Source organism: Anomaloglossus baeobatrachus, chromosome 9 (assembly GCF_048569485.1).
Source record: "Anomaloglossus baeobatrachus isolate aAnoBae1 chromosome 9, aAnoBae1.hap1, whole genome shotgun sequence".
NCBI classification, from domain to species: Eukaryota; Metazoa; Chordata; class Amphibia; order Anura; family Aromobatidae; genus Anomaloglossus; species Anomaloglossus baeobatrachus.
In genome coordinates this window covers 17951080-17965918 of record NC_134361.1, presented here as the reverse complement: position 1 = coordinate 17965918, position 14839 = coordinate 17951080, and the positions used below count along the sequence as shown (strand labels likewise).

The 14839-nt window shown below is 44.1% G+C and overlaps 2 protein-coding genes across 2 annotated transcripts; both read right to left on the bottom strand.

Annotated features, from left to right (window-relative positions):
• Positions 1–1082: 1082 nt before the first annotated feature.
• LOC142251717 (olfactory receptor 5V1-like) lies at positions 1083–2021 on the bottom strand. Its single transcript, XM_075324774.1, has one exon. The coding sequence runs from the start codon at positions 2019–2021 to the stop codon at positions 1083–1085; it is 939 nt and encodes a 312-aa protein (XP_075180889.1).
• Positions 2022–13546: 11525 nt separating this feature from the next.
• On the bottom strand, positions 13547–14303 carry LOC142250284 (olfactory receptor 6C1-like). Its single transcript, XM_075322423.1, has one exon. It carries the CDS (start codon positions 14301–14303, stop codon positions 13623–13625), a length of 681 nt encoding a protein of 226 aa, XP_075178538.1. The 3' UTR covers positions 13547–13622.
• Positions 14304–14839: the final 536 nt, after the last annotated feature.

Below are 14839 nucleotides of genomic sequence, written 5' to 3'. Positions count from 1 at the left end.
CTCAGTGCAGCGGTATAGATAAAAGGTGTACAGTGGCAGACAGAAATGAAATGTTAGGCAGTGCAGAACTGTGGAGAGGATTGTTAGGGTGGTAGTGATGAAGAGTAGATGTAGGTTGGTGCAGCACTGTGGAGAAAAGGGGTCGGTGGTACACAAAGATGAAGAGGAGATGTAGGATGGTGAAGCACTGTGGTGAGGATACGTAGGGTGGTGGGTTAATAGACAAAAATGAGGAGGAAATGTAAAATGGTGCAGCACTGTGGAGAGGAATGGTAGGGTGATAGCCAGAAATGAGGAGGAGATGTAGTATGGTGCAGAACTGTGTAGAAAGGGGTAGGGTGCTACACAAAGATGAGGAGATGTAGGACGCTGCAGCACTGTGGAGAGAAGGGATAGGGTGGTAGATGGAGATCAAAAGGAGATGAAGGGCGGTGCAGTACTGTGGAGAAAAGGGGTAGGGTTGTAAATGGAACTGAAGAGGAGATGTAGGGCAGGGCAGCACTAAGGTGTGAGGGTAGGTAGGGTGGTAGACAGATGAGGAGGATATAGGGTGGTGCAGCTTTGTGGAGTTTACATATAGGTTGGTAGACAGATGAGGAGGAAATGTAGGACAGTATAGCACTATAGAGAGAACTGGTATGGTGGTAGATAGAGATGAGGAGATGTAGGGCGGTGCAGCACTGTGGAGAAAGTGAGTAGTGTGGTAGACAAAGATAAGGTGAAAATGTTAGTGTCTGCAGCATTGTGGAGAGGACAGGTAGGGTTGTAGACAGAGGTGAAGGGTTTTTAGAAGGGTGCATGGACAACCGGTGTAATGACTGGCACAGGGTGGAGGGATTAGGAATGTGACTGGACAGAAATATGCCTCATTCATAATAGATTGTAGAGTTTAGTGACAGGATAACTGAACAGTAGTAAGTCACATCAATCAAGACAAGCGTGAATCTTCAGCATCTGCACTTTTCACAGTAAGAAAATTGTGGATTCTGAAGATATTTGTGATTTACATGTGTCATGAGGATGCAAGTGATTGGAAATAGTGTAAGTTGTACGTGACCCCAAGACCGCAGGCGTGCATGCCGTTACAGATATTTGGTTAGTTTTAGTTTCCTTCTCAATGATGATTTCACGTCCCTGTTTTTCAAGCTGTAGATCAGCGGGTTCAGCATGGGGACGGCAGCTGTATTAAAGAGCGAGAACAACTTATTGGATTCCAGAGAGTCCGCCGTGGTTGGTTTCAGGTACTGACAAACCAAGGTCACATAGAGAAGGACAACCACTGCAATGTGGGAGGAACATGTGTAGAAGGCTTTACGCCTCCCGGTGTTAGACCGGATCCTCAGTATGGAGGAGATGATGAACACATATGGAGTGAAGGTAAGGACAGAAGGTGTAATGCTTAAAAGTAACAGTCCTTCAATAAGACTGAGGAGCTTTAAGGTGGAAGTGTCACTGCAGGTCAGACTCAGAAGAGGCACAAGATCACAGAAGAAGTGGTTGATGATGTTGGATTTATAACAAGAGAACCCAGATAACAATGTTACGTATGGTACAACCTCTAGGAAAGATGTGACCCAACAGACTACGGCTAACAGAGCACACACTTTAGAGTTCATGATGACGGAATATCGTAAAGGTTGACAGATGGCAACATACCGGTCATAACTCATGGCCACCAATATCAGCAGCTCATTGCAAGCCAAGGAAGAAAATATGTAGAACTGTAGTATGCAAGAAAGGAAGGAAACATTGTTATCTCCTATTAAATAGGCCACCAGGATCTTATGTAGACTGATGGTGCTGGACGAAATGTCCAAGATGGACAAGTTGCCCAAGAAAAAGTACATAGGAGTGTGAAGATGATGGTCTAGGCAGACCAGCAGAAGAATGGTCACATTTCCACCAAGAGTAAAGAGATAAATGAGAAGAACCAAGAAAAATATAAGAGCCTGTAACTCGGGAAGACTTGAGATTCCCATAATGATGAAGAAGGTCACCTTAGTCTGGTTATTGTGTTCCATGGATGATGCTGATTATGGAAAAGCTGAAACAAAGAACAACTCAGTGAGAAGTTGAAGAAAGACCTATGGCTAATGCGAGCATCACACGAGACAAACTATCGTGCGATATGTCGTCGGGGTCATGGTTTTCGTGACGCACATCCGGCATCGTTTACGATGTCGTCCCGTGTGACACCTACGAGAGACGCAGAACGTCCGCAAATCGTGTATCTTTGACACGTCGCTCATTTTTAAAAAGTCGTTTTTTTTTTTCTTTACGCCGGTTGTTCATTGTACCCGGGGCAGCACACATCACTCCGTGTGACACCCCAGGAACGATGAACACAGATTACCTGCGTCCCGCGGCTCCCGCCAGCTATGTGGAAGGAAGGAGGTGAGCGGGATGTTTATGTCCCGCTCATCTCCGCCCCTCCGCTTCTTTTGGCCGGGCGCTGTGTGACGTCGCCAATAGAAGCGGAGGAAGTGGATGTTCGCCGCCAACAGCGACGTCACCCAGCAGGTAAGTACGTGTGACGGCGGTTTAACGACTTTGTGCGCCACGGGCAACTAATTGCCCATGACGCACAAACGACGGGGGCGGGTATGATCGTATCGTGTGACGCCTGCATAACTCATTTTTTTACTTGTCTTTATTTTGAAGAACGCTGATTTTTAGTCTAATTTATCAATATGGTGCAAATTTATCCTTTTCACGGCATATGACTGGGTGCCGGCTGTATTATACAGCCAGTCCTTCCACAAGAAACAAGCCCTCACACATCTCCACTGAAGGAACAATAAAAAAAACCTACGCTTCTCAGAACGTGAAGACACAAACCAGTTTTCTTATGTTCTGCTTTTTTTAACTACTTATATATATATATATATATATATATATATACACATATACATATATATATATAAAAAAAATAGGGAGGTATGGTATTATAGTAATTGTACTCAACTGAAGAATTATTAAACCAGCTTATTTTTAATCATACAAGGAATTATGTAAAAGCAAACACCAAGAAAAAAAAAATTTCAAAATTGCCCCGTTTTTCACCATTACACCCCACTTGGAATTTTTGTTTCAATTTCACAGTAAATTATAGAATATAGTGAATGAGTCATACAAAACCATATCTTGTCGAACAAAAAAATAAGTCCTCAGATGACTACAAGGATGGAAAAATAAATAAAGTTAGGGTTCTTGGAAGAAGAGGAAAGAAATCACTCAGTTATGAATAGGTTACGTTGGTTTATTTGCTCTTTTGCTTTATTTGTGCCTTTTTGTTGCAAAACATTTACGTTCTAGGCTGAATACGATGAACCTTAAGGTTGAATTCAGATATCCATTTATGGACTGAGCTGCACTGATTGGCTGCAAATCTTTATATAATACATACTGTATATATATAGCCATGGTCAAAAGTGTTCTACAGTAGAAATTGTTCCAGAAAGCTATTTCTCCCAGAAATGTATTGCAATTACACATTTATTTCCTTTGTGTGAATTGGGACAACAGAAAAATAGGCAACTTGGACATAATGTCAAACAAAGCACCAAAAATAGGTTGAACAAAATTGTTGGCACCTTTCTAAAATTATAGGTAAACAACTTGGTTTCACGCATGAGATGCTCGTTCAAACTCACCTGTGGGAAGTAACAGGTGTGGGCAATATGAAAATCACACCTGAAACCAGATAAAAAGAGAAGTTGCCTCAATCTTTGCATTGTGACTGTGTGCCACACTAAGCATGGAGAACAGAAAGAGGAGGAGAGAACTGCCTGAGGACTTGTGAACCAAAATTGTTTAAAAACATCAATAATCTCAAGATTACAAGTTCATCTCCAGAGATCTTGATATTCCTTTGTCCATGGTGTGCAATATAATCAAGAAGATTACAACCCATAGCACTGTAGCTAATCTCCCTGGATGTGGACCGCAGAGAAAAATTGATGAAAGGTTGTAATGCAGGATAGTCCGAATGGTGGATAAGCCCCAATCAAGTTCCAAAGAAATTCAAGCTGTCCTGCAATATCAGGGGGGGGGATTAGTGTCAGCGCAAACTATCCGTCCCCATCTCAATGAAATGAAACACTATGGTGGAGACCCGGAGGACCCCATTGCTGACACAGACATAAAAAGCAAGACTGCAGTTTTCCAAAATGTACCTGACTAACCAAAATCCTTCTGAGAAAGCATCTTTTGGACAGATGAGACCACGATAGAGCTGTTTGACAAAGAACATCATCCTACTGTTTATCGAAAACTAAATGAGGCATACAAAGAAAGCGCACAGGACCTACAGTCAAATATGGTGGAGGGTCAGGGATGCTTTGGGCTTGTTTTGCTACCTCTGGCACTAGGGGTCTTCGCTGTGTGCAATGTATCATGAAATCTGAAGATTGCCAAAGAATTTTGGGTGGCAATGTAGTGCCCAGTGTCAAAAAGCTGGGTGTCCTAGGTCATGGGTCTTCCACTAGGACAATGACTCCAAAACACATCAAGAAGCCCCAGAAATGGAGAGTTCTGAAGTGGCAGCAATGAGTCCGGATCTAAATCCCATTGATACCTGTGGAGAGATCTCCCTATTTGAAGAAGGCGCCTTCAAATATGAGAGACCTGGAGCAGTTTATACAGAAGAGTCCGAGATTCCAGGTGAGAGGAGGAAGAAGCTTGTGGACGGTTATAGGAGGCGATAGATTGCAGTTATTTATTCCAAAGGACGTGCAACCCAATATCAAGTTGCAGGTGCCAACAGTTTTGTGCAACCCATTTTGGGGGGTTTGTGTGAAATTATGTCCAATTTGCCTTTGTTCCTGTGTTTTGTATTTTTTTGGTCTTTTTCCAATACACACAGAGGAAATACAGTAAACATGTGTATAACAAAAGTGTAATTGCAATAATTTTCTGGGAGAAATATGTCATTTTCTGGAACAATTTAAAGAGTGCCAACATTTTTGGCCATGACTGTATGTATTTATATACATACTTTTTCTACCTGAAAATGTGGGGAAAAAAAGCGGCAGATTCTGTTCTTCTGAAAAAAAAAAAGTTGAAAAAACTAAAATGATGAATTAACTGAAAACAAAGGGATAATGAAAATCCCAACTTTGTATGGAGACGCACAACGACAGCGTCATAAAGAGCGTGAGGGTAAACAACTTCTGAAATGGTCCATTGGACATCATCATATAATGAAGTATTTTTTCTCTACAAGTATTGCCTACATGAGAGAATATCTCTGTAATATGGCTCATTCGTTTAGAGATGTGCCTAAGGTGTTCACTGGCTACTTTTTACTGTGACTCTCTATATAGGAAAGCATATGACTATAGGCTCACCTATGAATTAAAGGTACACAGACAAATCAGTCCACTATATCCCACAACACTCTGTTGATACATGTGGCTGCTCACAGATACGTTTGACACATGTGCCACGAGTTCTCCCAGATCACACACTGAGCAAAACCATCACTCACCTGCCGCTCAGATCATACATAATGCAATAATATCTCCAATCTGAGCAGAGGATTTATTAATCTTCCAGTAAGTCTGGGACCAGGTCTCCGAAGAGGCAATAATCCCATAAGACTAATTATGACCACGTAAAAATAGTAATTTATCTAATAATGGAACGTCTCGCGCTTCCCCTGTCTCCTGCAATACACTACCTATACTAATATTGTAAAGTCATTGAGCAAAGGTAAAATAAAAAAATCAAGTATAAAATTTGGTATCACATCCACATCGAGAATAAAGTTATGTTATTAATATTATAACGTGAAAGCCACAATAAATAAAAGCCCCAACACAACGCAACTGGAAATGTTTTAATTGCTTCACACCTCCCACCCCATAAAAAGATAATGAACGTTATGTGATACATTGATTGTTCCCCCATAATTGAGACATTTAATCTCTTCCTCACGGGAATTATTTTCATTTTTTCGCTTTCTTCCCATGATATTTTTTTGTGATTGCTGTTGTTACTTTTGCAGCATGAATTGTAGATTTGATATATACCCCTTATCATACAATGTACTGACAATGGAAAAAAAATTCAAGGGCAGCCAAATGATGAAAACAAGTAACTCTGCCATTTTTGTAGTTTTCTAGAACGGGACCTCAATGATGGGTAGCGGGACTAGGGGACTGCGAAAATGGGCCACTGAGGAGGTCAGCGGACATGCTGGACAGAACCGACAGCAGCTCAGGACTTTTTTGTAGCACCTGGGCCAGTAGAATCTCTGGAGGATTTGCTCCTGGGTTTTTTCAACCTCCAGATGACCACCTGTCACGGACATTTCTCTGTTGCAGAGTTTTGTGACAGGTTCTGAGCCTGAGTCTCACTTTACCTTCTGAGACTCTGCTGATTAAATGGATTCCCTTTCCTTTGGGGAGGAGAGGGTTGATGTCAGTTTACCTTCCAGCAGTCCACGCCTAGGTCCTGTATACTCCCTCTATGTCCACCAGAGGGTGTGGGTTATTTTCATCATTTAGTAGGTTCGCCAGGAGGAGGAAGGAACTGGTGAAACCTGCTCTGAAACTTGTGTTGTGGGCTGCAGCAGTTTGTGGTGCGCTGGTTGTACGGTATGGATGTTCCCCAGTAGTTTGTTTTCTTTCTCCCCTTTTGTGTTGTTTACCCTTGTGCACTTTTAGTGGCTCATTTGTGTGTGGTTGCTGTGTATTCGAGTTGTTGTCTTTATTACACCTGTTTTGTCTTTATTTGTCGGTGGGGTTGTAGACTTCTGTTCTTATCCCTTCCCCCTGGGTGGTGGGTTGTGGAGGGGGGGTCTTACCATCAAAGACAAGGACAAGAGATAGGGCCTAGGTTGGGGGGCCCGGATCTCCCTACCTTCAAGGGTACCTCCGGGTGTTAGGGTGAGCCCAGGGGTCCCATGTATAGGGCAAGTATTGGTTTCCCTGTGTTCCCTTGTCACCTGTGACACCATCCAACACATGAAATCCCCATTCATGTCAAAGTATTGGTATCGGTCCTGGCTCCTGAGGAACACCATTAAACATTGTCACCTTTCAGAGTTGGGCAGTTCCAAAGTTTCCCATGGACATCTCCAGCTCAGGGACATTGACTTCAGGGAACACTTCTTCATCCTCATCACCAACGAGCATACAAAATGGAAAGTCATCTGAGACATACGGCAAAGTTTCTTTATGTGACCTGGTGCTCCACCGCTTCACCACCAGGCAAGATGGCTTTGCCCCACAAGTCCCAAAACATAGGAAATAAATTATGCCTGAGCATTCCAATAGTAATTAATATATATTAAAGTACAATACAATACATAAGATATCTAAGTCTATCCAAATCCAGTGTGATTGTAAATGGTAGAAAAGGACATGATTACCATTACTGTATTACAGGGACGCCAGGCACAACTACTATCCTATCTCCTAAAGTAATAATGTATTTTTCTACTGTTTACAATCATAGTAGATTTGGATAGACTTTTAGATACCTTATGTATTGTGCGGCACTTAATATATACAGTGCCTACAAGTAGTATTCAACCCCCTGCAGATTTAGCAGGTTTACACATTCGGAATTAACTTGGCATTGTGACATTTGGACTGTAGATCAGCCTGGAAGTGTGAAATGCAGCAAAAAAGAATGTTATTTCTTTTTTTATTTTTTTTTTTTTTTTTAAATTGTGAAAAGTTTATTCAGAGGGTCATTTATTATTCAACCCCTCAAACCACAAGAATTCTGTTTGGTTCCCCTAAAGTATTAAGAAGTATTTCAGGCACAAAGAACAATGAGCTTCACATGTTTGGATTAATTATCTCTTTTTCCAGCCTTTTCTGACTAATTAAGACCCTCCCTAAACTTGTGAACAGCACTCATACTTGGTCAACATGGGAAAGACAAAGGAGCATTCCAAGGCCATCAGAGACAAGATCGTGGAGGGTCACAAGGCTGGCAAGGGGTACAAAACCCTTTCCAAGGAGTTGGGCCTACCTGTCTCCACTGTTGGGAGCATCATCCGGAAGTGGAAGGCTTATGGAACTACTGTTAGCCTTCCACGGCCTGGACAGCCTTTGAAAGTTTCCACCCGTGGCGAGGCCAGGCTTGTCCGAAGAGTCAAGGCTAACCCAAGGACAACAAGGAAGGAGCTCTGGGAAGATCTCATGGCAGTGGGGACATTGGTTTCAGTCAATACCATAAGTAACGTACTCCACCGCAATGGTCTCCATTCCAGACGAGCCCGTAAGGTACCTTTACTTTGAAAGCGTCATGTCAAGGCTCGTCTACAGTTTGCTCATGATCACTTGGCGGACTCTGAGACAGACTGGTTCAAGGTTCTCTGGTCTGATGAGACCAAGATCGAGATCTTTGGTGCCAACCACACACGTGACGTTTAGAGACTGGATGGCACTGCATACGACCCCAAGAATACCATCCCTACAGTCAAGCATGGTGGTGGCAGCATCATGCTGTGGGGCTGTTTCTCAGCCAAAGGGCCTGGCCATCTGGTCCGCATCCATGGGAAGATGGATAGCACGGCCTACCTGGAGATTTTGGCCAAGAACCTCCGCTCCTCCATCAAGGATCTTAAGATGGGTCGTCATTTCATCTTCCAACAAGACAACGACCCAAAGCACACAGCCAAGAAAACCAAGGCCTGGTTCAAGAGGGAAAAAATCAAGGTGTTGCAGTGGCCTAGTCAGTCTCCTGACCTTAACCCAATTGAAAACTTGTGGAAGGAGCTCAAGATTAAAGTCCACATGAGACACCCAAAGAACCTAGATAACTTGGAGAAGATCTGCATGGAGGAGTGGGTCAAGATAACTCCAGAGACCTGTGCCGGCCTGATCAGGTCTTATAAAAGACGATTATTAGCTGTAATTGCAAACAAGGGTTATTCCACAAAATATTAAAACCTAGGGGTTGAATAATAATTGACCCACACTTTTATGTTGAAAATTTATTAAAATTTAACTGAGCAACATAACTTGTTGGTTTGTAAGATGTATGCATCTGTTAATAAATCCTGCTCTTGTTTGAAGTTTGCAGGCTCTAACTTATTTGCAATACTGGGTAATTGCTTAGATTCCCCCCATCTTCACAGGGGCCTCCTGCAAGATCCTATACTGCTTCAGGTTTGGTAGACTGTTCAGCCCGTGAGCCACCTGTCTGTACAAACCCTAATTTGTACTGATAATGCAGGTCCTGCATTACAGGTGCAGTTTCTGAGGGTAGAAGGACCTTAGGTCACATCATGGTCCCATAACCGAAGGTCCTTCACATTATGGGAGTCCTGATGAACTGAAGAGGAGCAGAGAGTCGGGTATGACCTTTAGGTTGAGACAGGAATTGTAGAAGTAGCTCTTCCCTCTTAAGTTAGTATTCTAGCTTGTAGCGTGTGTGAAACAAAAAGTGTGTGAGTTTGTGTGTGTGTGTAGCATGCAGTGTATGTAACATGCAGTGTAACAAACAGTGTGTGTGTGTAACATGCGTGTGTGTCATGCAGTGTGTGCGTGTCATGCAGTGTGTGTAGCATGCAGTGTGTGTATAACATGCAGTGTGTGTGTAAGATGCAGTGTGCGTGTGTGTGTGTGTAACATGCAGTGTGTGAGTGGCATGGTGTTTGGGACCCATCACAGAAGCAGAATCTGTTTTGAGGTCTATGGAAAAGGATCACAGCTCCAGCTAGCTCCACCATTGTCCTTTTGCATGGATACTGTGATCATATGGAGGATTTCCTTTTTACCAATGGAGGGGATACTGCATTCATTTTTAATAGTGTCAGCAGCACACACAACTGTTTGCAGGCATGATAGTAGCAAATGTCGGCTCACCTGTTCTTAGTGCAGGATCATAAATTCCAAGAGAATCCAGAAAAGTAAAGTGATGTGACCAGCACAATGTATCCAAGAAAAGGATAAAATACACTTTATTCAAATACAGTAGTTAAAAGCATCCAAAATATGTACATGGTACAGAGCATATAGTGTATAAAAGGAAGAAACTGGCAATGCATTTGTGACCTACACTCGTCCTTAGCCACTGAAGCAAGTGACTAAGGACCAGGTTGTTTAGGTTGTTATGATCATGTTCTCCAGCCTCATAATCTCATTGAATCTTAATATTTGTAGCCTAAAGACAAGTAATTGTCGGGCCAGTTATGTCTGTGAACAACTGCGTATGCTTATCTGCAGTGGCGTAACTAGAGTTTGATGGGCCCCGGTGCAAAGTTCAGACCTGGGCCCCCCCTCTACATACACCGACACTTGGGGTACGGGATAATGACACTCAGGGTACAGACCTCCATGTATAATAATGCAGCCTCCCCAGACCTCCATGTATAATGCAGCCTCTCCAGGCCTCCATGTATAATAATGCAGCTTCCCCAGACCTCCATGTATAAAGCAGCCTCTCCAGGCCTCCATGTATAATAATGCAGCCTCCCCAGACCTCCATGTATAAAGCAGCCTCTCCAGGCCTCATGTATAAAGAAGCCTCTCCAGGCCTCCATGTATAAAGCAACCTCTCCAGGCCTCCATGTATAATAATGCAGCCTCCCCAGACCTCCATATATAATGCAGCCTCCCCAGACCTCCATGTATAAAGCAGCCTCTCCAGGCCTCATGTATAAAGCAACCTCTCCAGGCCTCCATGTATAAAGCAGCCTCTCCAGGCCTCCATGTATAATAATGCAGCCTCTCCAGGCCTCCATGTATAATAATGCAGCCTCTCCAGGCCTCCATGTATAAAGCAGCCTCTCCAGGCCTCCATGTATAATAATGCAGCCTCTCCAGGCCTTCATGTATAAAGCAACCTTCTCAGACCTCCATGTATAAAGCAGCCTCTCCAGGCCTGCATGTATAATAATTCAGCCTCTCCAGGCCTCCATGTATAAAGCAGCCTCTCCAGGCCTCCATGTATAATAATGCAGCCTCTCCAGGCCTCCATGTATAATAATGCAGCCTCTCCAGGCCTCCATGTATAATAATGCAGCCTCTCCAGACCTCCATGTATAAAGCAACCTCCTCAGATCTCCATGTATAAAGCAGCCTCTCCAGGCCTCCATATATAATGTAGCCTCCTCAGACCTCCATGTATAAAGCAGCCTCTCCAGGCCTCCATGTATAATAATGCAGCTTCCCCAGACCTCCATGTATAAAGCAGCCTCTCCAGGCCTCCATGTATAATAATGCAGCCTCCCCAGACCTCCATATATAATGCAGCCTCCCCAGACCTCCATGTATAAAGCAGCCTCTCCAGGCCTCATGTATAAAGCAACCTCTCCAGGCATCCATGTATAAAGCAGCCTCTCCAGGCCTCCATGTATAATAATGCAGCCTCTCCAGGCCTCCATGTATAATAATGCAGCCTCTCCAGGCCTCCATGTATAATAATGCAGCCTCTCCAGGCCTCCATGTATAAAGCAGCCTCTCCAGGCCTCCATGTATAATAATGCAGCCTCTCCAGGCCTTCATGTATAAAGCAACCTTCTCAGACCTCCATGTATAAAGCAGCCTCTCCAGGCCTCCATGTATAATAATGCAGCTTCCCCAGACCTCTATATATAATTCAGCCTCCTCAGACCTCCATGTATAAAGCAGCCTCTCCAGGCCTGCATGTATAATAATGCAGCCTCTCCAGGCCTCCATGTATAAAGCAGCCTCTCCAGGCCTCCATGTATAATAATGCAGCCTCTCCAGGCCTCCATGTATAATAATGCAGCCTCTCCAGGCCTCCATGTATAATAATGCAGCCTCTCCAGACCTCCATGTATAATAATGCAGCCTCTCCAGGCCTCCATGTATAATAATGCAGCCTCTCCAGGCCTCCATGTATAAAGCAGCCTCTCCAGGCCTCCATGTATAAAGCAGCCTCTCCAGGCCTCCATGTATAATAATGCAGCCTCTCCAGGCCTCCATGTATAATAATGCAGCCTCTCCAGGCCTCCATGTATAATAATGCAGCCTCTCCAGACCTCCATGTATAAAGCAACCTCCTCAGATCTCCATGTATAAAGCAGCCTCTCCAGGCCTCCATATATAATGTAGCCTCCTCAGACCTCCATGTATAAAGCAGCCTCTCCAGGCCTCCATGTATAATAATGCAGCTTCCCCAGACCTCCATATATAATGCAGCCTCCTCAGACCTCCATGTATAAAGCAGCCTCTCCAGGCCTCATGTATAAAGAAGCCTCTCCAGGCCTCCATGTATAATGCAGCCTCTCCAGGCCTCCATGTATAATAATGCAGCCTCTCCAGGCCTCCATGTATAATAATGCAGCCTCTCCAGGCCTCCATGTATAATAATGCAGCCTCTCCAGGCCTCCATGTATAATAATGCAGCCTCTCCAGGCCTCCATGTATAATAATGCAGCCTCTCCAGACCTCCATGTATAAAGCAACCTCCTCAGATCTCCATGTATAAAGCAGCCTCTCCAGGCCTCCATATATAATGTAGCCTCCTCAGACCTCCATGTATAAAGCAGCCTCTCCAGGCCTCCATGTATAATAATGCAGCTTCCCCAGACCTCCATATATAATGCAGCCTCCTCAGACCTCCATGTATAAAACAGCCTCTCCAGGCCTCCATGTATAATAATGCAGCTTCCCCAGAACTGCCTTCCCAAGCTTCTGGCCACCGTTTACTCACTTATATTAAAAACAAAAAAAAAAAAAACAACAACAAGTACTCACCTTCTCTCTTCCTTCCACCACTGCTGTCCTCCCCGCTGCTCGTTCTCCCGGTGCTGCGGACAGCGTCCTCCCGTCCTGCACTCTGTGCACTCAGCACAGCAGTCGCTTGGGAGTGACGTCACCGCACAGGGGGAGAATGGTGATCCATAGCGCGGCACGCTTCATCATTACTGTGCGCGGTGACGGGGGAGACGCCACAGCCGCTGACACCAGGCAGGGAACCCCGGTGCCGCTGCTGACACAAGGCAGGGGGGCCCGGTGTCGGCGGCGGCAGCGGGTCAAATAGCGGCCGCGTGGTCTGTGACAGATCAGCGCAGCTCCTCTTACACTGACAGGAGCTGGCGGCTGATCTGCCTGGCGGCCGCCTGGCCCCTAACCTCCCGGGCCCGGTCGCGACCGCGGTAGTTACGCCACTGCTTATCTGTATCCCATGAGCATACGTACACAATTGAAACTATCTTTTCTTGCCTGTAAAAGAGAGAGCACATGTTGCTTCTGTAACTTGGCCGGTTGGCTTACAATGGTAAGTGTGCATTCCTTCATGAACATGGACACCACACCAACCAAAAATATGGTTATCTGAGCTAACTGTGAACAATGTGCGTAGATGAAGACTTATACTCATATGACACAGTAAATTTATTTCAATAGGACATCATTTATCACAAACTTTACCCTCCATCACACTCGGAAATTAGCAAGAAAGTCAAGATCTTGCTATCAGAGCTCTCCATCAAACGGAAAAATAGAAAATCAGAACAATATGTATTTTAACATGTGAATTTATTTGTCAGTAATACAACTTATCAATGACCAATAAAAAATGTGAAATATGTGATAAATGGATCAATGGCCCCCACAAAAATCACACAAGAGTCCACCTCGGTAATATGAGGCTGAATAGCAGCGTCCTTGAGGATGAATTTAACACTTTGCTTATATTGTTAGCCATTTCAGCTGCTTTCTCGCCGCCGACTTTACATCTTTATTTTTCAGACTATAAATAAATGGGTTTAAGACGGGAACAGCCGCTGTGTTAAATAAGGAAAAAAGCTTGTTGGAGTCCAAAGTGTCTGTAGAGCTTGGTCGTAGATATTGGCAGACAAGACTCACGTAGAGGATAATGACCACTGTGAGGTGTGAAGAACATGTGTAGAAGGCTTTACGTCTCCCCGTCCTGGAACGTATCCTGAGGATGGTGGCAATAATGAAGACATAGGAGATAAAGGTGAGAAGGAAAGGGGTAAAACTCACAAGGAACAACCCTTCAATAAATATAATGAGCCTCAGAAGAGTAGTGTCACTACAAGACAGCTTCATGATCGGCAAAATGTCACAGAAGTAGTGGTTAATCTCATTGGACTTGTAGCAGGAAAAGCGAGATATGGCTAACATGTGAGGTATGACCTCTACAAAACCCAACGCCCAACAGACTGTGGATAAAAGAACACAGATTCTACGGTTCATAATCATGTGGTAGTGCAGGGGATTACATATGGCCACATACCGGTCATAACTCATGGCGGTCAGTATCAACAGCTCATTGCAGGTCAAGGAGGAAAAGATGTACATTTGTGACATACAGTTGGTGAAGGACACAGTTTTATCTCCAGACATGTAGGATAAGAGTATTTTATGTAGGGTTATTGTCAAGCAAAACACATCTAGAAAGGATAAGTTTCCCAAAAAGAAGTACATGGGGGTGTGAAGATGAGTCTCCAGGCAGACAAGCAGGAGAAGGGTCATATTTCCAGTTACCGTTATGAGATATAAGATCAGGACGAGGAGGAACACCAAGGCCTGCAGCTAGGGTACCTGTGAAATCCCCATAATAATAAAATATGTAATGGGGGTTCGGTTTTGCAAAACCACATTTTCAAGGCTGTTTGAATTCTGGAAAGGATAAGATGACATTTTAATACAACCTGGATTCTACAAAAGATTTATCAAGGAAGATTAACAAAGTCTCTAAGACAAGTCGTAACTCAACCTTCACTGATCTCCGAAGAGGCACTTAGGCTACACGCTCGGGAGGTACTGTCATGATTCACACTTGGCTCTGCCATTTCTGAAGTAGTGCATGTACCCTGCCTCCGGGGTTTAGGTCTCTTGAGAGGGGCCTGTTTGTTCTGGCCTTGTTCCGGCGGTCGTGA